General features: G+C 36.1%; 3 protein-coding genes across 3 annotated transcripts; 1 reads left to right on the top strand and 2 right to left on the bottom strand.

The window, feature by feature from the left end:
• The first annotated feature begins 14,455 nt into the window (after window positions 1-14,455).
• LOC120171580 lies at window positions 14,456-17,355 on the top strand. The gene is made up of 11 exons (XM_039179255.1): window positions 14,456-14,609; window positions 14,787-14,848; window positions 14,942-15,003; window positions 15,094-16,008; window positions 16,097-16,175; window positions 16,277-16,396; window positions 16,484-16,603; window positions 16,684-16,719; window positions 16,801-16,898; window positions 16,971-17,009; window positions 17,089-17,355. The coding sequence occupies exons 1-11, from the start codon at window positions 14,456-14,458 to the stop codon at window positions 17,264-17,266; spliced, it is 1,863 nt and encodes a 620-aa protein (XP_039035186.1). The 3' UTR covers window positions 17,267-17,355.
• A 534-nt stretch (window positions 17,356-17,889) lies between these two features.
• Window positions 17,890-19,105, bottom strand: LOC120171622 (peptide methionine sulfoxide reductase B5-like). The gene is made up of 3 exons (XM_039179303.1): window positions 18,795-19,105; window positions 18,236-18,392; window positions 17,890-18,099 (listed from the first exon to the last, which is right to left on the bottom strand). The coding sequence occupies exons 1-3, from the start codon at window positions 19,001-19,003 to the stop codon at window positions 17,941-17,943; spliced, it is 525 nt and encodes a 174-aa protein (XP_039035234.1). The 5' UTR covers window positions 19,004-19,105; the 3' UTR covers window positions 17,890-17,940.
• A 3,244-nt stretch (window positions 19,106-22,349) lies between these two features.
• Window positions 22,350-22,748, bottom strand: LOC120171579 (BURP domain-containing protein BNM2A-like). The gene has a single exon (XM_039179254.1). It carries the CDS (start codon window positions 22,746-22,748, stop codon window positions 22,350-22,352), a length of 399 nt encoding a protein of 132 aa, XP_039035185.1.
• Window positions 22,749-25,487: the final 2,739 nt, after the last annotated feature.

Here is a 25,487-nt window from a genome sequence, read left to right as displayed (position 1 = left end):
CTTGGTATCATTTTCTGATCCTCCTTTTAGCCTATCATTTAGCTCCAGCTCCTTTTTTCTTGCTCGCCACATTTCATTCACTTCAACAGCTCGATTAGCTGAGAAAGAGGGGGAAAGAAACATGCATATACAACAAACACGGCAGAAGAAATTAAAGGGTGAGAGGGGGTAAATCAAAAGAATGTCAATATAACCCAAGATGCATAAGAATATCAATATATGTTATTGCTGCTCCAAAACTATCCAAATACAAGGCAGCAGAAATTGCAGGGTGAGAGGGGGTAAATCAAAATAATGTCATTTTATTTTCTACTTTTTACAGGATTCATATGCGCAATAATTGTACATTCGAAGGGCACCTAGGCAAAACACTAATTTATTTTAGGCATCAGGCATGTAAAAGCTCTTAGTTCTTCTCTCATATGTCCATATTGGAATTTATAAAACGAATCAGTTTCATTAGTAACCTCTAGAATTAGACAAGTATAGGTAGTGAGAACCCACTATCAAGTAAAACGCTTAAATCTAGAAGCATACAGAAGAAAATGCAAGCTTGATAAAACAAAATGATAACTAACTTGCTGTACACCGAGCACAGCTGCAGTGAGGAACCGTGAATTTGGCCGACCCCTTACTTTTGGCTGCTGAAAATAAACATGCACACCTTCCCTATCTGCTTGCCGCCTCAGTTCAGCTGCTTCTTTCAAGAGAATAGCAGCTATTCTGTTTTCAGTTTCCAGATCCATCTAAGCTGCAAAAGCATATTGAAAACCAGACGAGTTAACATATTACCCGTTGAAAACATGCATACTTCAAATTCAACAAAAGAAAATCTTTTGGCAACGGATGACTTTTACAAAACCCAACAAGTATTTATCCAGTTTTTCAAATAAGCACAAAAACCAAACAGAATCCATTCCAAAGCTACGATCAAATATAAACAAAAATCAAATTTATTTATCGAAGGCGTAGTTCAACTCATTTGACCGTATCCACATGCATCGGCACATCAAAAGAATATCCCTTTTCATTATCCTTAAACCCCCAAGGAAAAACCAGCAGTTCAAATCGAAAAAAATTCCACAGAGAAATTAGAAATTCGATTTCTCACAGACGATTTAAACAGTAAGATTTCTCCACAAAATAAAATCCAGAATAAGAAAAAGAGAAACTTTACCCAATCACTTGACGGACTGATGCAATCCTAAAGTAACAGCCCGAATAAATTGAAACAATCACACCTTTTCTCCTTCGGTATCGAAAACCGTAATCCTAAGATTTATTCTAATTGAGAGGAGGCTTTTCCACTTTTCCTAAATATACTCCTCATTTTAAAATTAACGCGTAAATGTTATTGCCCTTCCATTCGCGTGGAACGGTGTCTGCCACGTCGGATAATAACAAGACAAAGAGATGGATCCCAGTTCATGTGGGACAAGGTGACTGATTTTTTTATCCAAATATCATTATTTTCTCAAATTAATACCGATTTTTGATTTATTTCAAAATGATTTTTTTATTAACAGAATACTTGTAAGTTTTTTTAATAAGAGAAAATAATCAAGTGACCAAAAATCCTATATAATATACGATTTTAACCAATTTTTTCCGGATTTGCAAAATGACCAACAAAATCGCAATGCGATCGCTAATTCGCAACGCGATCTCCATTATCGCAAATTCGCGTTGCATTTCGCGTTGCGATAGTTGGAAATCGCGTTGCGATTGTCTACAGTGTCGTTGTGATTTTCCCAATTCGCAATGCGAATAAGTAAATCGGAACGCGAATTGGGAAAATCGCAACGCGATACTGACTATCGCAATGCGATACTGACTATCGCAATGCGATAATACAAAATCGCAACGAGATACTGACTTTCGCAACAAGATACTGACTTTCGCAACGCGATTCTGACTTTCGCAACGCGATAATACATAATCGCAATGCGATTTTCAAAGAGCCATTAGTATCCTGGCCAAGTATTTTATTTTTAAATTCCAAAAACGAATATTAATATATTTGAACACTGAACCGTCCACAGTATATCCCGTAATCGCAACTCATAACCTAAAATCACAACTCAGTCCCATCTCCATCTCTCACTCTCTCACCCATCTCCGACGAAATCTGTCCCCATCTCCGGCGAAATTCGTCTATCTCCATCTCTCAGAGCCACCCTCACAATCAGAAATGGAAAATCAACCAACGAGGGTTAGTTTTTTTAATTATTTTCTTTTTGAAATTTTTGCATTATTATTAGGTTTTTCATATTGAAATTGATGATAAGTTTACTGGTAATTTCAATAATAGATTAACCATTTCACTTAGATTGCTTATTAAATCAACCGAGAATCGCAACGCGAAATGAAAACCGCAACGCGATTTTAGTTTCGCGTTGCGATAGTCAAATTCGCGTTGCGATAGTCATTTTCGTGTTGCGATTTTCATTTTCAGAAACTATTCTTCTTCTGCAAATTGAAACTTGAATGAATTGCATTACTTCAACCAAAAAACAAAGACAAATACGAAATTCACAGTGTTGCAAATTTAAGTTTGAAGAATAAACTACTCTTATGTTTATTATTGTTTTTGGTATATCTTACATGTAGTTTTTGGTATATCTAACTTAGTATGTTTATTGTTTTTGTAGAACTTTTATTCGGCTCAATTGACCTTAAAAAATAAAGTCAGCCTGGCCAAAACAATTGCGTCGAAGCTTTCACCTGCAAAAAGAAAAATGTTTGAGGATACATGCTTCGGGCCATGGCTGAAAGTACAACATCCCGGTGGAGATGCGATGTTGACACACCTGTTTCTTCAAACCATGACTAGCGATCTACCAGAGATATACAACGTCGTGATGAAGAGATATGGTTTGATTTTCCACCGGCGTATACGTGTTTTGGGCGGGAGGAGTTTTGCTTAATCACCGGTCTACGCTTCGGACACGATGATGTAGGTCGGTACACTAGACACATTACCAGCCCATCATGGCTATCTTGGGTTTTTCCTGAGCTGGAGAGGCTGAGTCTACACGTAGAAGACCTGACAAGATTGTTGAATAAGAAAGATGGTTTTACTCGGATGGATGACGTCAACGTTGTCCGAGTATGCCTTCTAATTCTTTTGCATGCCGGCTTTTTAGGCAGAGAGGCCAGACAACCTATTCCAAATGATCTAATCAAATTGGTAGAAGACCTAAATGCGTGGAACCTGTTTCCGTGGGGCTCGTATTTATGGAAAGCTACATGGAATAAGTTATCGTCTGCCTTGGATGATCGAAAAAGTTTGCATGGCGATGGTTCCAAATACACTTTGACAGGCTTTATTTGGGCCTTTAAGGTAAGAATTCTTATATGATGTTTCCAAAATTATAAGTAATTATTTAACAATTACTAATGTTTGTTATTATATTGTTTGTAGATTTGGATATTTGAGGCCTTTCCCGCCATGAAGACATATGCAATAAAAACTTCAAATGATATTCCCAGGGCTATTTCCTGGAAGAGGAAACGGACCTTGCAATGAGAAGATTTACTACGGTATACGACAATAAATAATGTAAGTTAACATAAATACTACCATATGTTTATAAACAAGTTATTACTAGTACACGTTTAACTTTGTTTGAGCTTTTATATTGTTAGGAGGCCAACACTCCTCTACAGAGGCTGACACCCACGGAAGCTGAGCTTGCCACTGATTGGTGGCAAGCTAGTAAGCGTTTTTTTGATGAAACGGTTGATGAGCAGCCTCCACTTCGGGAGCCATCACCTCGCCCAGAGCTATCACCTTACCCAGAGCCATCATCTGATCGACCCGGCTATACACATCCACAACGACATCCATCACCTATTCTGTCACATCATCGAGCCTCTTCTCCACCATCACCGCAAGATAGCGACCGGCAAAGATGCCACGACGTTTATCTCCCTGTTCTCCACCTCCACCTCAACGGAATGAGTTAGGGGAGTTACGTGATGAGGTCAATGCCTTGCGTGAGGAGGTCGGTACTTTACGCAAAGACGATGGTGCATGGCGAGTTGAGGTGTCTACATTACGCGGTGAGGTAGCCGCTCTACGTGAGATTGTAGCATCGTTGCAGAATGAGGTTCATACTCTACGCAACGAGGTAAGTTTAAGATTTTTCATACTCATAATTCATTCGGTTGCTTCCAATACTACTAAACTGTTTTTGTTAGTATTGTTTTGTTTTTTTTGTCTTTTGGTTGAAGTAATGCAATCCATTCAAGTTTCAATTTGCAGAAGAAGAATAGTTTACTTTCACAACACGAAAATGACTATCGCAACGCGGAAATGGTTATCGCAATGCGAAATGAAAATCGCAACGACAAAATCGCAATGCGAAATGAAATCGCAACGCGAAATGAAAATCGCAATGCGATTTGTGTTTCGCGTTGCGATTTTGTCGTTGCGATTTCATTTCGCATTGTGATTTTGTCGTTGCGATTTTCATTTCGCATTGCGATTTTGTCGTTGCGATTTTCATTTCGCGTTGCGATAGCCATTTCCGCTTTGCGATAGTCATTTTCGCGTTGCGATTTTAAGTTTCGTGTTGCGAAAGTAAACTATTCTTCTTCTGGAATGTTTATATATGTTGTCCTTTTAAATGTTTATATAAGTGCTTACTTCTGGAATGTTATCTGAGCATTTTGTGAACTATGATAGAATAATGACTTGGGTGAATACAATGCTAGTTTGAAACATATTTGTCTTTGTTTAATATCATGTCTGTTTATTTACTGATTTATGTATTAATTTTTTTTAGCGGCCCGATAAGGTGGATGCTTTACGTCGGGTTTTCCTTGCACGACGGAGTTCACGCATCAGACGGCGTGGACGTGCTATTACGTCTCCGTTCACCCCAATGGTGCGAAGACTCCGCAAGAAGAAGCCCGACTCACCGGTCATCCCTCAGAGTCCCCCTAATCGTTCAAGAGGCCCATATCCTCCCTCAAGAGTCCCCCCCACCGTTCAAGAGGCCACTGTCATCGTTGAAGAGGTCCCTCCCACCATTCCAGAGCCCGATTCACATGGGGTAATATATCGAAGTATTGAGAAACCCCCACCGGTTCCGGACATGATGGATGAGAGTTGGCTCTCGTATGAGTTACCGGCTAGTACCCTTCCGGTATCTGAAGTGGAGAGGAGACAACTACCGGAAACAATTGTGGATAATACCCTTTGGGCTAAGACCGCAGTTGATTTTTATCTACATGAGCGGAGCCAAGGGTGTTACACTGACATAAGCAAACTCAACGATGAAATGTTTTTGTTGCTTGATCGGTCTTGGTGGGGTGTGCTATTAGGGGTTGAAGACAGTGGCTATTTGGATGGGGAGGTAAATCTTATATTTGTCTTATATATGATTTGATTAATATGTAATTTAATTCACTAATATATGTATTTTTTTGTAAAACAACATATCGATGCGTGGGTGTCACGTCTACTAATAATAAGGAAGCTTAGGAAAAATAAAAAAAATTCCCGATATACAATAATGCCGGCAGCTTTTCACGCAGTTCACTTGAAGAATCAACGAGATGAATCATTTTCGTTGGGCAATGGACAAGCTAAACTTTATCCTGCATGGTGGGAGGTCGATAAGGTTAGTGTTTATTTTTTAAATTTTTTAAAGGTGTTCATAAATAAGTGCGCAAATAAATGAATTATTACTTATGATTGCAGGTGTTTATCCCTGTTTTGGAACGTCGTCACTGGCTTCTCGTCCAACTTCAGCTCCCATCCCTGAAGATAATAGTGTATGACAGCATGATCAATTACATATCACTGTCTGATTTGAGAGATATTATCAAGGGATGGAGCTCTCATTTGGCTAAATTCTTGGATGGGATTAATTATTGGACTCATTATGGACACAAGAAGCCAAAGAAGTTCAATGTCACAGTTGTCAGATATGAGACCGCGCCACAGCAATCGCCGGGATCCAGAGGGGATTGTGGTCCTCTCGTATGCATGTGCTTGGCGCGTTTGACGACGGGAAGCACAGAGTTTTTACTTCCCACCGATAGAGATAGAGCTGCAGTAGGCTTGTGGTTTCGACATTATATGGCTAGAGCAATATATTCGAGACGCTGCCTACCTGCATCCGCGTTATGAAAGTGTCCATTGTTAATTGGTAAGTCAAATGCAAGTTTTGTTAACATATATACTCTTCTTGGTTTGAAAATGTTTGGTTAAGTACCTAGAATTCAATAATTTGTTGTTTGTAAGTTTTAGATGTGTAGGAAGTCTTGTTTGAGCAAATGTTTGGTTTCTGCAGGTTAATCCTTAAGTGAGCTGCGTGAAATGGATGTACGGGGTCACAAAGTTGTTGATTCATTGATTCAATAATTGATGAAGAAATAAGAATTATTATTATTTTTTGATTGTTTAATTGATCTGTAAAAGATGATTTGTAAATGTTGATTTGTTTAATTGATGTGTACATAATTCTTTTGTGCATGTTTAATTGAATGAAATGTAATAGTTGATTTGTTGATTTTCAATCTGCATTATGTTGAAGGCAAAACAGACTATCGCAACACGAAACTGACTATCGCAACGAGAGAATCGCAATGCGAAATGAAAATCGCAATGCGAAATGAAAATCGCAACGAGAAAATCGCAATGCGATTTTCATTTCGCATTGCGATTTTCTCGTTGCGATAGCCATTTTCGCGTTGCGATAGTCAAATGAATGTCTAATAAGTGATAACAACTGAACAGATCATAGCAATGTTCAAACTCAAGTTACTAATACATGCCTAACTGAAAATGTTAAAAGTGCACACATAAAATACATATAATACAAAGTTTGCATTTAAAAATCACCTAAGTTAACGGTCCCAAAAGGTGAAGCCGGTTGTGATTGGGATTTTGAAGATGATTACGATTTTGATTGCCTTTTGCTTGACACCATATGAGCTTTGGATTTTGATGAGGATCCATATTTTGGTAGTGGAAAAGATGATTGTGATGGCACTAGTGAACCACATGTGAAGAAATAAGAATTATTATTATTTTTTGATTTTTTAATTAATCTGTAAAAGATGATTTGTAAATGTTGATTTGTTTAATTGATGTGTACATAATTCTTATTTGTGCTTGTTTAATTGATTGAAATGTAATAATTGATTTGTTGATTTTCAATCTGCATAGAGTTGAAGGCAAAACAGACTATCGCAACACGAAATTGACTATCACAACGAGAGAATCGCAATGCGAAATGAAAATCGCAACGAGAAAATCGCAATGCGATTTTCATTTCGCATTGCGATTTTTTCGTTGCGATAGCCATTTTCGCGTTGCGATAGTCAAATGAATGTCTAATAAGTGATAATAACTGAACAGATCATAGCAATGTTCAAACTCAAGTTACTAATACATGCCTAACTGAAAATGTTAAAAGTGCACACATAAAATACACATAATACAAAGTTGCATTTAAAAATCACCTAAGTTAACGGTCCCAAAGGTGAAGCCGGTTGTGATTGGGATTTTGAAGATGATTGCGATTTTGATTGCCTTTTGTTTGACACCATATGAGCTTTGGATTTTGATGAGGATCCATATTTTGGTAGAGGAAAAGATGATTGTGATGGCACTAGTGAACCACATGTCAACCTTGTATGACCACTTTCCTTGCACCGACTACATGTCGATCTCTTCTTCTCTTCACCCTTAGACGGTATACGATCGTGACTTTTTGGTCGGCCAGGTAGCCTTCTGTCCATGGCTGGTGGCAAAACTGTTTGTAAGTCATCTGGTATGTCCCACTCAGAAGGATGTGGAATAGGGTAGACAATCTCGGCATAAGTCTGTCGATATACTTCTGTAGTGTAGCAATCCATAGCGTATGTGCTTGAATCATCTTGGTTTAGATGAAGAGCAACTTTTATAACATGGCCACACGGATAACCAGATGTTTGCCATTTCATACAACTACACGTCCTTGCATTTAGATCGACAAGCCCATTTAAGTTATTATCCAGTACTTCAAACAAAGTGTTTGAACATGGTTCAACTCTCCATGACGTTGACTTCACAACACGTTTCGTTATCTTTTTTTCAGTCCATGGTGTAACACGATGTTCCAATGTTCGTGTAAATTTAAATAAATAATACTTAGTAAAATATATGGTAAGTTACGAATTCAAAGAAATAATACCTGCATGGTTTCTTTTCTTGTAGTACCACTGTTGAATAGAGGCTCGAAAAAACTCCATTAACATAGTAATGGGTAATTTACGGGAATGACGACTTAGAGCGTTTATTGATTCTGCACTATTAGACGTCATGAAACCATATCTTGCTCCAAGTTGATGTACTCTTGACCATCTTTCAAACCCGACATCTTCTAGTGTTTGAGCACACTGAGGCAAAACACGTCTTAAACAGTTTATATGCTTATTGAAATCCACTTCCCGATAAGCTTTTACAGCCTTCCAGTATGTCCATTTGTGCTTTTTTATACCAGCAGACCTTTTTTAGATTTCTATACAAATGAACACCACAAAGTCCATGAAAAGCATCTGGGAAACACCTTCTAACAGCGTTGTCAATTGAGTTTGCCCTATCGGATATGATTGTCAGATTGCTAATAGGACCTATGCAATCCCTAAGATGCCCCATAAACCATGTCCATGAATCAGAGGTTTCAGATTTGCCAACCCCGTAAGCTATTGGCAATATCCCATTGTTAGCATCCATGGCTACTGCTAATAAGTTTACTCCAAGGTATCGACCTTTCAAATGTGCTCCGTCAACTATAATAACTGGGTGCATGCAAGTAATAAACGAACGAATCTACAAAATAATATACACAAGAAATATAATCATTTAAATGTGAAATGCATGTAACTAACAAAAATGAGTCAACAGAATTATATTGATTTACTAACCGCAGCACCAATGGCGATAAAACAGCAACTCAAAGCGTCCATCTCTATCTGTTTTGATATGAGTTACCGACCCAGGATTTTTCAGCTTTAAATTGTGACAATAAGCCGGCAGTTGGGCAAACGATGCTTCTGGCGACCCCCTCAACAATTCCAAGGCATAACATTTGGCTCTCCAAGCCTGAGAATATGATATACTAATCTTGAACCGAGCATTCATGTCAGTCATAATTTCATGTCCCCGATATACCTTGCCATTCAAAAACATTAACTCAGCCAGAAAACCACCCAACACCTTTTTGTTTGCCTGTCTATGGTGAGGAAAAACTTGGGTTCTTGAACATGTTTGTTTATCAATAAAAGTCCTAACTTGAAACATTTCGCAATCTTTTATCCTCTTTGCAATCATACGCCACGTACAGTTTTTGTCAATCATACACCTTGTTTCGAAACGATCTTTGCTTGATTTGTTAACTTTTAGTTGATAGCCATCTTCCACACATTTCGTATACAAAGCTATCTTCAAGTCTTCCTTTGTATCAAAACAATCATCTTTCTTGATACAAATAACTTTTGTGTAACAATCAACTGCTTTCTTTACCAACTCTTCTTCCGGTATCTGAAGTAATTCTGGCATATTCCAGTTATACTCCCGTGGCATTTTCTTTTCTTCGGGGACTTTTTCTTCTTCAGGATTATATGAATTACAGAATGGATGTTCAACATGTTCATTCACAGTCGTAACTTCCTCCTCATTATCATCAACAACATCTTCCTCGGCAACGGCTGTTTCATCATCAAAATTCGGGTATTGACCAATATCAAAATCATTACACGCAGGGTCTGTTTCTTATTCTGAAACATCATCAAAATCCGAGTATTGACTAATATCAAAGTCCGGGTATTGACCAAGATCAAATTTCGAATACTGACTAGTACTCACAATTTTTTCTGTTGGCTCATCATCGTCTAATTGGTCAATACGAAAACCGGAATTTGGTGCTGACAGTTGATTGGGATTTGGATTAGAGAAATGTTGTGGGTTTTGAGAAAAACTTAGTTTATTACTACCCGCTACTGACCCAACAATACTATTTCTAGGTTCAACAACATACAATGTAACATCATCACTTGAAACACTAATGTAAACAATGAATCGTTCAACATCTGCATTGTCGGTTAACAAATAAACTTTACCATTTCTCTGATAAGATAGCCTAAATCTACTTAGGGGCTCTAAATTCAATTTCTTTGAAACACGTAACATTAGAGTTTCATAAGTTAACTTTTTTAATGACAGTTTTAGTTGAAGATTCATGGGTAAATGCATATATTGTAAAACACCATGAACATTCTCTCATGACCCTCCAAAACACAAATATATCCAAACATGATCAACATTATATGATTTCATGGTTGTAAATTAATTTACTAAACAAACGAGCTGCAAAACTAAGACCTGTTGCCGGATGGGGAAGGATGTAGGAACGGATATAGGAACGGATGTCGCCAGAGAGAGTGAAAGATGGAGATGGAATGAGTTGCGATTTAGGGATTTAGGTTATGAGTTGTTGCTGTTGCGTAGATATATACCCAAAAAATTTGTGTTGCGAAACTAAAACCTGTTGCGAACTTTGAAAATCGCATTGTGATTCTGTATTATCTCGTTGCGAAAGTCAGAATCGCGTTGCGAATGTCAGTATCGCGTTGCGAAATTCAGTATCGCGTTGCGATTTTGTATTATCGCGTTGTGATTTTCCCAATTCGCATTGCGAATTGGGAAAATCGCAACGACACTGTAGACCATCGCAACGCGATTTTCAACTATCGCAACGCGAAATGCAACGCGAATTTGCGATAATGGAGATCGCGTTGCGAATTAGCGATCGCATTGCGATTTTGTTGGTCATTTTGGCAAATCCGGAAAAAGTTGATTAAAATCGTATATTATAAAGCATTTTTAGTCACTGAGGCGATTTTCTCTTTTAATAAATACTTATAAATTGTATCTTTCAAAAGTATAATTTATTATATGTGTATTTTAGGACTGCTCATGAATGGTTAACCGTACCCAAGCCCGTATTTGAGCATGGGCAAGTCCAAAATTGTGAAATTCTTATATAATTAAAAAAATAAATTATTTGTTTAGTCACCCATGTATTATTTTATTTTTGTTTTGATTATTTAATTATTATTATTTTAATTATACTTAAAGTTACATTTTAATTTTGTTGGTTATCAATTATTAAAAAAAAGAACGAAATTGATATACCATTTTTAAATTATTTTTCGCTTTTCATTAAAATTATATTTTTTTACTGTTAGAGGTGCACCTTGAGCAACTGTTCATGTCCCTTATTTTGTATAGGGTTCCTAATTTTTTATAATATTGTTTATTTTTATAATTTAACCTTTTAATTTTCTTTAATTTTAGTTTTTTATCCTTATAATTGAGATCCTAATTTTTGTAATCCTAATTTTATCTTTATAATTGAGGCCCTTAATTTTTTTTCAATCACATTTCTTTTACATTTATAATTGATGATCTTAAATTTTTTAATCCCATTTTTTCAATTCCATTTTTTTACTTATATAATTGAGAAAAAACAAAAATTAATAAAAATGATCCTAATTATAATTAATTTAATATTATATTAATAAATTGTATAAAAATGATTCAATCAGGGGCTTAAATTATAAAAGTAAAAAATATGATTGAAAAAATTAGGGACCCCAATTATAAAGGTAAAAAGTGATATTAAAAAAAATATGGGCATCAATTTTAAAGGTAAATAGCGAGATTGAAAAAAATTAGGGGCCTAAATTATATAAGTAAAAAAATGGGATTGAAAAAATTAGAGGTCTCAATTATAAAGGTAGAAAGTGCTCCGGGAGTCGGGAGTGGAGCTGCAGGCATGCTTCGGATTGTCAAGCACTGAGGAGCCACTGTAGTTTCAATTCTCAGTTTATCAAGAACTAGGATTCAACTCGTACATAAACCAACACAAGTACCTGAGGAGCCACTGTAGTTTCAATTCTCAGTTTATCAAGCACTAGGATTCAACTCGTACATAAACCAACACAAGTACCTGAGGAGCACTGTAGTTTCAATTCTCAGTTTATCAAGCACTAGGATTCAACTCGTACATAAACCAACACAAGTACCTGAGGAGCCACTGTAGTTTTTAAGTAATGGGCCATTTACGTCGACCAAGCACCGGACCTCCGTGCTGCTAATAGGGTAAAACGAGATAGGTGAAGGGTCTGCCAATATAACATGTCCATGATTCGCATGCGGAAGCTCACAGTTCTCCAGAACCAAACTGACAAATCACGAAGAGACATCAACCTGAATCGAACAGCGAACATCTTTATGCCGTCAACCAGAGTGTGCTAATGAGAGATTCCTCACCTTAGGGCCACAAAGAGCGCGCCGCATATTGGAGAAGCCACCGTTGCATACAATGGTAAGGGGAGCATAGGCTGCCAACTCTTGACCATCCTTAGTTTTGTATTGAACTCCTTTGACGGTCCCTTTTTCTTCTAACAGAGATGTGACTGAACCTTGTTCTAAACTTACACTGTATCGTGAACATGCGTCGGATGCGAATATTATAAGAAAATAAATGATCCTGATAACATCGACGATTGAACAAGAAGAATATTATTACTTGGGAAGAGTAGCAGCTTTGTGGCGCATCCTTTGAATGAACCATCCATTATGAAAGCTTCTCCCAGCAACATCGGAACGAAAGTTTTCGAGGGGGTACGACAACTTCGTACTCTTTCCATTTTTGAACAAAGCGTAACCAAAAACTTGTTGAGCATCGATCTTTTCGACACAATCTGAGGGGGCAAAACCAGTGTCAAAAGGCCTTAAAATAAGAAGAAGAGAGATAATAACTTGAATAAGTGCCGTTGATTACCTTCAAGATCCAATTCAATTAACTTAAGATAACCCATTGGTTGTAGAAGTTCACCAACAATCCTGTCAGGCTCGTTTAAGTCCCTCTCGATCACACGCACTCTTCGTCCGTCCTGAAATCAAAAACAAAACACCTTAGCATTGAAAGTTTTATCAAAGAAAAGATGTTAACAAGGAGAAACGAGTGATGTAGGGAACTTTCCAAGTGTACAAGCAAGAGCAGCGCCGACGATGATAATGTCGGTCGTACTCGCGGAATCAACCTCCCCGTTCCCGATTAATTCTACGCAATTTTCCTCTCCAAACACAGAAGAAGAAGCTTTTGTTTTGTTGATTATTCTATTGTACAAGAAAACAAACCCCAGAAAAGAAACTATTCCTTCAACTATACACTCGTAGCCCATAATATGAAGATCAATGAACAAGAAAGAACAATGAATGTTGAAGATCATCGATGATAAAATAAGGCAGCTGAGGGTACTTTATACAAAGATTTGTTTCGTCTGTTTTTAATGAAATTTGTGTTCAAGTTCATGAAAGGTTCTGTTTTCTGTTTTGTTGTGATTTTTGAACGCATCACTGCCTAACTTAGAGGTCTCTTAAAGAGTTAAAGAAGCTTTTGTTTTGTTGATTATTCTATTGTACAAGAAAACAAACCCCAGAAAAGAAACTATTCCTTCAACTATACACTCGTAGCCCATAATATGAAGATCAATGAACAAGAAAGAACAATGAATGTTGAAGATCATCGATGATAAAATAAGGCAGCTGAGGGTACTTTATATACAAAGATTTGTTTCGTCTGTTTTTAATGAAATTTGTGTTCAAGTTCATGAAAGGTTCTGTTTTCTGTTTTGTTGTGATTTTTGAACGCATCACTGCCTAACTTAGAGGTCTCTTAAAGAGTTAAAGTCAGTTTGGCAGGTTTCCATAGTATATTATAAAATTTTGAAGGGTTAAAAAAATCAAAATTAGTATCGATCTGAAATTACATGCATAGGTAATGGACCAATATCGGATTAAAGTTTTTATTAGCTTGATTATCTGACTTTTGCTCATTTGAAGTTTGGTATTTAATTCGGTCAAATTATGTAATCGGTCCCTTTATTTTAACAATGTGATATTTAGTCCATTACTTACAAAGTTAAAAATTAAATCGTTGATATTATATCAGTCAATGAATTTTTTTACTTGTAAAATATATTTCAAAGTCAAAAGGTTAATTACTTTTATTCTAAAAAAATCTTATTTTTATCTAATATATAAATTTATAAACGTTTGAAGGGAATAAATAAATTGTTTTTGAAAAAATGAAACTATTTTGATTAATTGGTTGAGGAATGCCTGAATGGACGGGCGGAAGCGGTTGTGTCTCAATTATCCAATAATCAGTTTACAGAAAAACCCTTGTAATGCAAACTATATTACGATCATGTCCATAACGGCTAGTTCCAGATACCTGCAACAAAATTAAAACAATCGGCTTAGGGAAACGGCTGCCAGTGAACAAAAAAGAAAAAAATACTAAGTGCCAATAGCCTTTTGATTCTCTCTACCGGCTAGTTCACGCTCCTCTTCATCGGATCTTAGTTCTACGGCAACTAAAAAATGGACAATTTTCAGATCAACGGTGCCGGCGGTGCAGAAGTAATCAGCGACGATTTTTACGAGGAGATTGAGGCTCCTATGTTCGTGGACCTCGCCGCACCTGATCGTTTCCGCACTGAACACGATGACCGTTACTGGTTCTGCCTACGTGTCGGTGTGTTTCCTTTTTCTTTTCTTTTCAAGACCCTACTTCTGTGCTTAATTGAAGCTATAATTGATTTTGTGGAGAAGATAAAGCTTAGATTTGTGTATGGATTTCAGAAATTTTGGTTTAAAACAAACAAGTGTTCAATGTTATGTCCCAATGATCTTGTTTGCTCTTGTTTTTCAGGATGTGATCAAAAGCATGAAGAAATGGACTCAGAAGAAATTTATAAAAACTTTGTTCTTAGGGTTTGAACAAATTTTGCCCCCTTATTTCCCTCCACATTTTCACATATGTTAAAGTGATTTCTCATTGCTAACTTAAACAACTGAATCTTTCAGGTTATGGCAGCTAGGAGTCCAAGTGTTGGGCTTAGAAAAGCTCTTTGCAAAAGAGACTCAAGGTATGTTAATGGAAATGCTTTTCTGTTTTTCTTCATCGAGACTTGCATTTTTATTTTGTTCATCAATTTGTTTTTGCATGGTGATTTTAGGTCAAAATTGGAATGCCCTCGTTCCGTTCCTGCTAAGTCTTCAAAGTCCAGAGTATCAAAATTGGCTATGATTTCATCCATTTCACAAAAGATGGGTGAAGCAAACGTGAGGGCTAGACATGTTGCTAAGCAGAGTTCAACTACATCAAGTGTGAAGGCAGCAAAGCAATCATCTACTAAGGCCTTGACTACACCAAGGAATAGAAAAGCACTCCCGAATCCCACTACTTTTCGAAGTGTTCGGAATCCAAAAACGACTACTATTGCATTACCAAAGGATAGAGTGGTGGCAAAGGCTTTGGTGTTTCACTCTCCAAAGAAGGTCGTGAAGTTGAAGAAGACTGTAGAATTGAGTAGTTCATTAAGGAAGATATGTGCAGGGATGAAGAAGCTTGAGATAAATGATGGAAGTAAGAAGAATGCATTGGGGTGTAATAATAAACCTTTAGATGCTCCAAGGAAACAGTTGAGAGGGAGAGAGGTTAAAAGCCGAGTGTATGATTCTTTGCTTTGTCAGAAGCAGAAGACTCAGGAAGCTAAATTTTTAAAACGTTTGCAGAAAAAGAACAGCGACAAAGACTTGACGATGTCCGAGGTCCCTATATGTCATAAACCGATTGAAAAGGACTCAGTTGAAAGTTCTTCAAAGAACCCTTCAGATAGCTTGGAGCAAGCAACTCGCAAGAATGTCAAAATTTCATCTCCCTCTAGGAGTAAGATGACTTCCATTTCGGAGTCCAAAGGGGACGATGAAATTAATGAGGGGAGCAGCCATGAAGAGAACACTAAACCATGTTCTAAGGACATTGAAATCTCTGAAGCAACGGAGAATGATGACAAAGAAAATGCTTTGGCATTGAAAATCAGAGTTAGTGAAAGCAACAAGGAAAATGCAACAGCTTCTGATGAAAATAGGTATGAAATTCATGACATGTTTTTCATACTTTTGTTCCTCATTAGTCACCTGCATTCGGCATTGAATTTGTACAACATTTAACTGCAGACAATTGAATTGTGCTACGGGCAAGCCAGTGAAGAAGGATGTTCTCGTGAGGCATGAGGCCTCTAAAAACATCCAAAAGGTAGTTTATTTCATAACTAAAGTCAAATTCTTTGTTTGTGTAATATCTGTTTCATGACAGTTTGTGATGTGATTCTCTAATATCTGTTCGTGATTATGCAGGGTACTAAAGTAATGAATAAGACAAGGAAAGAAAACTCTACAGCAGATAAAGGTGCTCAAGGGATGAAGTACAGAAAACCAAAGCTTACAAATCCCAAGCCTTTTCGACTTAGAACCGATGTATGTATCTTTTATTGAGTAGATATATTGAAATGAAAAGAGTCATAAATTGTTTCCAAGTTATCTGACAATTTTCTGGCTGTTCAGGAAAGAGGAATTTTGAAGGAAGCAAACTTGGAGAAGAAGCATCTTCAAGCACCATTGAAAGAAACAACCTTTCCAGGACCCCAAGGTGGAAATTCATTGAGGAAACGTCAAAATGTAGAAGTGAGTTCTTTGAACTTACACTCATTATACCATGGAATAAACATATCCCTGAACTAATAGTTTTTTTCCCCTGAATACAGATAAACGAAATCAGTGACAATGTAGAAGATCAACCAGTAAGTCAACTTTCTATTTGCTTTCCATAGCTGTTCATTGTTCATCTAGGTAATTTGCTGAAGTTATACTGTACTTTGTAGCAAACCATCAAGACTTCTAGCTCGAATAAATCAAAAGGATCAACAGAAACAAAGATTTCTTCTGGTACTCCACAAAAACGTAATGCTCCTATGCATCAGAAAATGACAGTTCCATCACTGATGGAAAAAGGTCAAGACAAGGAAGCTCAAAAATCCAAGGACAGACAAACTAAATCACCATCAATCAAACAATTAGTGAGATCACGAGGGTAAGTAGTAAGCTGGAAACATCCTATGAATTTGAATTTGTATGTTCTGTAAAGGAAATCATATTCCTAGTTCTTACAGGGTAGCATCAAGTAGGAAGAAGCTGCCCAGATTCCCCAAGGAAACATCAAATCCTAACGATAGTGGAACTTCCTTAGTGAAGGTGTCACCTCAGCGAAGAAGGCATATGAACATTTCAAAAGAACCAAACTTCCATAGCCTTCATGTGCCAAAAAGCTGCACAAAGAGAGTAGCATAATGCACTGTGTATCATAACCGTCTCGGTCACTGGCCACCCTCTTTCTTTTAAGCATTTATTTATTTGCTTGGTTGAATTATTTTAATTGGCAGGGTTGAGCGAATTCCAAGTTCCTTTGTAAGTAAGCTTTTGTATTTAACCTGTAACATTTGTGCTACAAGCATGATATATGTATGAATTCATTTCTAAGATGCAAATTTTCAAGATTTTACTTTTGGTATGAGAAAGATATGGTTTTATAGTATGAAAATGACACGAACGCAAAGGGAGTAAAATCGCTGTAGTTTTTGGAGTATACTTTAAAAACCAGCATAGATGAAACATGATGAAGTCTACTTTTGAAAAACCAGCATAGATGAAGCAGGATGAGCATACCGGAATCTATTCCGATTAAACATGGAATATGATAAATGATGATCATTTTCAACATAAATGCTGGAATTGTAACAAATGCAGCTGTTAATCTGATGCTTACATTGCACTGGAAAATGAGTTGAGAATTACAGAGTTTATGTGATGAACTTAAAGTAGTTTAAGCAAAGAATTTACAACAGGCTTCTCTGCCCGATAGCTTCGAATCAAATACTCTGAAAGTATCCACAATTTACTGCCATTACGGACATGTTTCCTATATAAAATGAATAGTACCAAAATATCTGCTACTATAACAGAATTTACTGCCCAGAATTAGCAGGAACAAACTTGAGTGATATGCTATTGACACAATGGTGTTCGTACATGGGCGTTCGAAACCCTTCACCTTTAAATACATGGCCTAAATGCCCACCGCAAGCTGCACAAGTAATCTCAATCCTCATCCCATCTGGGTCCGGCTGTTAAACGAAACACTCTCACCATTAATGAAATTTACTTAAAAGATACAACAATTTTAAGATGGTACGAAGAAAACACTAGAATATATAGAAGAAAATTATAAAGAGAGCACAGAAACGGATGAAGGAAGCTCACATTACGATTAATGGCTCCAGGGAGACCTTTATAGAAAGCAGGCCAACCACACCCAGAATTGAATTTCGTTGCAGATCTGTAGAGCGGAGTACCACATCCTGCACATTTATAAACACCCTCACCAAAGAACTTATCATATTCTCCGGTGCCTGGATACCTATACAGCATCAAAATATTGCTATGAATTTATCAACGAATCTGACTAGAGCTATGTTGCTCGGACTCTTCATTTTCCATGAAGCACCCGTGTCCCACACTTGGATATGGTATATGAACTTAAGATCCTTAAATAAATGGAAAAACTTGGGAAAAAAATCTAACCATACAAGTGTACGATACATACCCAAATCCGACACATATGCCACAACTTTGAATGAACTTCCTAGAAGCTATTCTATGGATAAAACAACTAAAAGAAGAGATTTTTGCACATTGAAAGCTCAAAATTCTCCAAATGTATATTCTCCATGTAATCTATACAATAAAAGTTCAAAATTTTTACAATTTTCCATAGAAAGGTTATAATCAACACTGTCAATTCCTTAAAAATAAAACTTATTCGGTGCCCTTTTGTCTCAAAATTCGAAACTGCTCGGGGGAGAGAATAGCACGCCACTCTTCGTCAGATTTCTGGACCGACCTAGAACCAGCCATAGCCACGACCACGCTCCCACCGTACCTACGCTTGCTTTGGTGGAGGAACCTTCTGGACCCAAATGAAGAAATGGAGAAAGTAATGACCTTTGGCAAAGAAAATGGAAATCTCATGCCAGTATTACTAGGAACAACAGAATTAGAACCGATACATCTAGCAAGAGTGGTGGTGGTACATAGTACAGCTTTGGAGGAGGCAGAAGAGAAGGGTGTCGTTTAAAGTAGGGGCGAGCGTTTGACTCGTTAAATTTCGAGTTATTTTAGGAGTATTATTATACAATTTGAATTTGATTTAAATTTTTTGAGTTAAGTCGAGTTTAAAAAAATTAAGTCGAGTCGATTTTTTATTTGATTTCAATTTAAGTGATTTTCTATAGCCCTATATACAATACAAATATATTTCTTTATATTTTTTCATATGTAATATACGTATATCATATAAAGTTCAAGGACTCAACTCAAACTTGAAAATAAATCCACTAATTACTAAAAATTGCAAGTTATTCGAGTTGCATTTTACAATTCAATTTGAACTTGAAAATTTTTTAGTCGAATTTATGAAATTGCAACTCGAAGTCAATTTGAGTCGAGTTTTTTCTAGTTGAATCGAGTCGAAAATTTGATTTTTCGAGTCGAATCGAGTTTTGCTCACCCCTAGTTTTAAGGATACGAAGCCCCATCCAAGAGTGATTTCCAGTTTTTTCACGAATAAAAGTAGGGTTGTAAATGAGACGAGACAAATCGCGAGCTACTTGAGATCGACTCGGTTAAAGCTCGATAAATACTAGACTCAAATAGGCTCGACTCGAGTTCGAGCTCAACCGGAGTTCTTAACGAGCCGAAACAAGCTACTTGATACTCGACTCGAAAAACTCATGAGCAGCTCGAAAATATAATATATTAAGATTTTATTTTTTAAATAAATTATTAATAATATTAACATTTATTTGTTTATTTTCTATAAAAATTGTAGTATAAGATTTTCATGTGATTCATATTCGAGTTTGAATTTGATACTTTAATCGAGTTAAGCTTTAATTTTTTTTCCTTTTCGAGCCTTTACAAGCTTCAGTTCATGATTTCGAGTTCGAATCAAGCTTAAAAATTTCAAACTCGCTAGTTTTCGAGTCGAATCAAACTCTATTTCAGAATTTTCGAGTTGAGTTCGATTTGGGTCTATAACCCTAAATAAAAGGTAGATAATGCGAAGCCAATCAAAGGAAATCATTGATAGGTAAACAACACAAATAGTCACTAATGTTTAAGTACATTTTTGTTTTCTCCACTAAAATTTCACAAGTAACAAATTAATCACTAATATTATCGATTTATAACAAATCGGTCACTCGTGTTAACAGTTGTTACTACAGTAACATAATGATTACGTGTCACGTTAAATCAACTGATTGAACATGTTTGACTCTTCTTCTTCAATAAAAATAAATAAATAAATATTCATTTTCCATTCAAATTCAAAACTTACACGTGATTCGTTGTTGTAAAGAGAAAAAAAGTGGAAAAGCGCAGGTAAATTATAGCATGGTGTCAATGATGCTATAGGAAATGGGGTTAATAATGGCTCTGATGCTTAGAAACTATATTCCATTTTTTCTTTTTCTTTTTGATATAAATATTAAAGTTAAGCCAGTTTACCCTATTTATGTATGAGATTTTCAGAGGGAATTTAGAAATAGAAATTATTCTATTAATATATATTTTTTATTTGTTCATTATAATTATAGTGTTTCTAAAATGAATATAAAGCACATTCTAGCTGCAATTTCGGATATGAGCAATAAAACATACATAGAATAATGCATATGCTACATTACATTACTGATTATTCTGAGAAGTTAAAACAACTTATACTCTGGATTACAACTTTAGTTCAGTTTTTAGGTTAGCATCGGAAAGACAACAGCCTACGAGAGAGTTCTAGGCTAATGGCGTAACTAAAAATTATTCCGACCATAAACAAGCAAACTACCTTCAAAACTTAGAATCTAAAGATGTCCGAACAAACAAGTAGAAAAGAGAAAGGTCTTCTCTGTCTGTTCTACTATCAGATATAATTGAAAAATATGGAAGTCCTACATCCCCTGTGAGAAACAAGAACGAATCATTCTATCAAAAAGCACAGTTAACGCGTTACAAAAAATCTGCATAAAAATGACCGACCAAGTTTAAATGCATTATATGATAATGAACTTATTCACAGTTATACCAACCAGTCAACACTAGCATCAGGAACCGGAGTTAGAATTTCAACTTGAGGGGGTCAAAGTATAACTTTTCTAAAATTGGGGGACAATTTCATAATTATCCCATAAATATTTAAATTATATATATAAACTAAAGGTAAAAAAACAAATTTTCAGCTGAGTTGGGGGGCCATAGCCCCTCCCAAGCCCGTAGTGGCTCTGTCCCTGACTAGCATATCTATATTGGAGCCCAAAGATTTTAGGATTGCATAAATAAATGTTGACGTAGTAGCGAGTCATGTATCCCCATCACATATGCTTTCGCATTCGATAAACTCGTGAAAATTGGCATCACATGATAACACCATTGAATTTGATGGATCCTGAAAACAAGAGGGGAGAACTCTTAGGAGCTTGATACGGACGCTAGAGAAATAGCCAAGTATTTAAGCTGTTAGAGTGAGACTTGAGTCTAATGGGAAGAATCGTATAACCTCGATGATCATGTCATGAGTAATGGAAGGACCTTCTTCTTATATAAATCTATTGAACAAGACTTCTCCGATACATACATTGTACGTTTTGAGCTATGAATAGCGAAATGGGTTTTTAAGAAGAAGAATACGTACATGGTCAGCTTAAGAAGAAGAAGAAGAAAAGGAGGGAAAAGAAGAAGAAGAAGAGTCAAACGTGTAGAATCAGTTGATTTAACATATCATGTCATCATTCTGTTACTACAATAACGGCTGTTAACAATGAGTGACCATAAATCGATAACATTAGTGATCAACTTATTACTTTTGAAACTTCAGTAACGAAAACTTACTCAAACATTAATGATTATTTGTATAATTTACCCACATTATTAAATGGGAGGATCCAGAAAGTATTACAGGGTAGCCACCAGGCCCATCCAACAAGGTTTTGGGGCCTCTTTGTTTTGGGGCATAAATCCCTTCGTATCGTTTAGTGGCTTGTGGACCGTCAACTAAAATATATTTTTAACATATTTTAATATAAGACCAAATCTTGTATTTTGATGATTGAATCAAGTTACTGCGAAAGCCCGACGGATTGCATTATTATTTTAGTACTCATATACAAAACGGGAGGGTAACTGAATTATTTTATTCCGGCCTTACAAAGGGACTATCCATGGCGTGCTTCGAAACCACCGAGTCAACCAGGACATGGTGTTACATAACATTCATATCAAACAGTATCATTACGATGAACTAAACCAGGACCGGTGCCTTCAATCAAGCAGACAAAGACACCCATACAAGATTGTCCGGCGGGAAGAAATGGCACGCCTGGCCCGATCCAGGCTCGATTTTGAGCAAACGAAATGACACATGATCGAGGTCCCATTGTGAGGTATCCATGTGACAAGCAGCAATAGCTTTCACCTTATCTCCATTCTCAGCACCTAGTGAAATCCGAAACAGCCTGGTTTCACTCTTTTGGGTGTGACAATAAAACACGGCATAAGGATATGACAAAGTATGGAATGTAATCATTCTAGAGAAAGGGATACGTTCGGGAATGTCAGAAATCGTGTAGTTCTGTAAAGGAACAGTCGGCTTTCGGAGCAACGTCGTAATTAAAACTTTAATCTTCGTGTTCAAGCCGAGCAAAGAACGAGCATAGTCGAGCATTGATTCCAGGGAGGTGGCGCAGAACCTTAGCTCACCTTTTGTTATCGGATCCGTAATGTTATCCTTTGATTTTGCAAAATCAATAGTGATAACTTCATTTGAGATCAGTTGTCTAATGATATTGTGTCGACAGCTTATATGTCTCGATTTACCATTATATATGAAATTTTGTGCTCTAGTAATTAGTAATTGTAGCTTGGTTGTCACAATATATACATATTGTGGGCACATGTTTTGACCATTCTAGAATATACTCAAGAAAATTCTAAAGCTATTATGCTTCTTGTCCAGATTTGTCTCGAGTTACAAACTCAGATTCTATTATGGATCTAGTTATTATTGTTTGTCTTTAGGATTTCCAAGACACACTCCTTCTAAAGTGAATACATATTCACTTGTACCTTTGGTATCTTGAATATAAGATATTCAGCTGGCATCAGATTAAATTCATATATTAAAAGATATTTAGTTGGAGAAACTCTCTCTCGAAATTCCCCTATAAATACTGAACAAATCTCTCAGTTTTTTTCTAACTCATAATTCAAGAAGTTTTTTCTCTTGAAAATATTTTCTCTCATTCTCAGAAAATATCCCTTTTTTCCTTAGTTTTTCGGTGATAGTTGAAGGCAAGGAAAGTTCGTGATTTGTACTGTTGTGCTATCGTAGCTGATCATCTAGTTGTTGTATCCTAGGAGACAAACTATCAAAGAATCTCGAGCACCAAGGAGTAGCCGAAAGTTTATCTTAAGGAAACTGTGTAACAACAGGCCTCAACTGATTTCGATCTCAGGATCAAAATACAGAGTATTTTATTTTCAGTAATTTTCTTTTATTTTTTTAAAGAATTTGATTATTTCTTTTACTTTTCTGAAGTTCCAATTAATCTCATATTGTTACTTTCGGATGATGGTGGGTTGAATTAAAATCTGCAGAAGAGTTATATAACAATGGGGTGCCCTAGTGCAGAACGTACCTTGTCAGGTACAGAATGAACATATGCATGAAATATTGTTCATTTCTTCATTGCAATGATTAAAACTAGCATATTGCTATTGAACAAGAGAGCTGATGGTCCATTGAAATTCTTATGGAGGAGATTCATTTCTCTTTGATATTTGACTATATAATATATCAGATCATACCAGATCCATATCTGCAATTTCATAAGTTTTTATTTGTCTGTTTTTTATACAAAAGTTACAGATGTTGAAATTCAAATCCCGAATTAAATATTAAACTATATAACCACAGATTTTGCGCATAGTATAATAAAATATCATCCACATAACATGGAAAACAGGTACCCTTTTTTTTTCCTAAAGTTGACAGTGTGAATGATTGACCTTTCTTTAGACCCCAATGAAAGTGATTTTATCACTCCCCAACACAAAAGCAACCAATAGAACATTGACTAATGGGGTTAAGTAAAACTTCAAGGAACTTCATTAAAGCTGCTCACAGTGCTTTTAGAGTATGTGACTCAAATTCTGTTTTCTCCCGATTATCTTAACAGTACTGTGTTTATTTGATTTTTTTTTGGTTGGACATATAGTTTACAAATCTGATCCATGCAAGAAAAGAACCAGGGGGCTGCTGGAGAAGTGTGATGGAGGATCAACCAATGCCGGAAGCAATCAAAGGGCTATTACATGAAGACCCGTCAGTTTCTGGGAAGAAAGTGAAGCAGTTTGTCAAAGATTTCGACAGTAGGCATAGCCTGATACTATACCACAACAGGCCCGAGTCTAAGCAACAAGACAAGACATATGCAAAGGATGTGAAGGATGGGAACAACATGAATCTGATATAAAAAAAACTAGGCAGCTTTTCATATTTGTCTGATATGTGTGTATGCAGCTGATAGTCCGCTTGGTGGTTGTGATTAGTATTTTTAGAGTTTAGACAATCAGAAACACTAGCTTCTTCTGTTGGGGAATAAACATCCATCATTTTATTAGTTATTTTTCAATCTTTTATCATGAGCCTAGTTTCAAGCTTTAGCTACTAATGAAAACTTACTGCATCAGTCTATGAAAAAGGCTAATTCAAGCAAATTGAAATCTATTCAACTACTGTTAAATAGATTAAATAAAATTTACTGCATGTTATTTGCTGTCAAGTTTTGGGCCTCATATACCAAATACTGGGCTATACCAGGCTTTAGTTCTTCTAACAAGAGGCCTACATTTTATCCAAAGCTTGCCTTTTAATCATGGCCAAAAGGCCCAGAATATTACTAGTTTGCGTGCTTTGGTCACTTATGATCTGTTCTATTAAGCAATTTTTTCTATAATTTGTGGTACGATAAATCTAGGATTAAATAAACGAAAGAGTAAATATATATCACTTTAAATGAGAAATATTATAAAAAAAAGAAAATTTTTACTAATTATATATAATTCTAAAATTTTAGTTTTATATGTATAATTGTATGAATACTTTACATTTTACCAAATAAATTACACTAATATAAAAAAAAATCGAATTTTAAATTTTAATTATCGTAAAAACAATGAGTGTCAATTTTTAGAAAGAGAATTACGGGACATGTTCCATAAAATTTGTGATTCCTAGTAGATTTGGTTTTGCTTTTTAGAAAGACAAACAGGTCAGCTTGGTAATGAAGACAGGTGGAATTTATCATTTACTTTGCTCACTTTTCGATTTGCATTATTATGGATCCTTTTCCTGTTTACAATGTCTTATTTTAGTCTTTGATTATCCAATTGGACATCACCC

Source organism: Hibiscus syriacus, unplaced genomic scaffold (assembly GCF_006381635.1).
Source record: "Hibiscus syriacus cultivar Baekdansim isolate YM2019G1 unplaced genomic scaffold, ASM638163v2 tig00111834_pilon, whole genome shotgun sequence".
NCBI classification, from domain to species: domain Eukaryota; kingdom Viridiplantae; phylum Streptophyta; class Magnoliopsida; order Malvales; family Malvaceae; genus Hibiscus; species Hibiscus syriacus.
This window is presented reverse-complemented; position numbering and strand designations above follow the sequence as displayed.

Excerpts from the sequence above, each read along its gene's own strand:
- LOC120171579 (XM_039179254.1), bottom strand. The coding sequence starts at position 22,748 with ATGCTCGACTATGCTCGTTCTTTGCTCGGCTTGAACACGAAGATTAAA.
- LOC120171580 (XM_039179255.1), top strand. The coding sequence starts at position 14,456 with ATGGACAATTTTCAGATCAACGGTGCCGGCGGTGCAGAAGTAATCAGC. Across the intron at positions 15,004-15,093 it reads CTTTGCAAAAGAGACTCAAG|GTCAAAATTGGAATGCCCTC; the intron begins GTATGTTAATGG and ends TGGTGATTTTAG. Across the intron at positions 17,010-17,088 it reads CAATTAGTGAGATCACGAGG|GGTAGCATCAAGTAGGAAGA; the intron begins GTAAGTAGTAAG and ends TAGTTCTTACAG.
- LOC120171622 (XM_039179303.1), bottom strand. The coding sequence starts at position 19,003 with ATGAGATTTCCATTTTCTTTGCCAAAGGTCATTACTTTCTCCATTTCT. Across the intron at positions 18,393-18,794 it reads TTGAGACAAAAGGGCACCGA|GTATCCAGGCACCGGAGAAT; the intron begins ATAAGTTTTATT and ends GATGCTGTATAG. Across the intron at positions 18,100-18,235 it reads CTGGAGCCATTAATCGTAAT|CCGGACCCAGATGGGATGAG; the intron begins GTGAGCTTCCTT and ends TTCGTTTAACAG.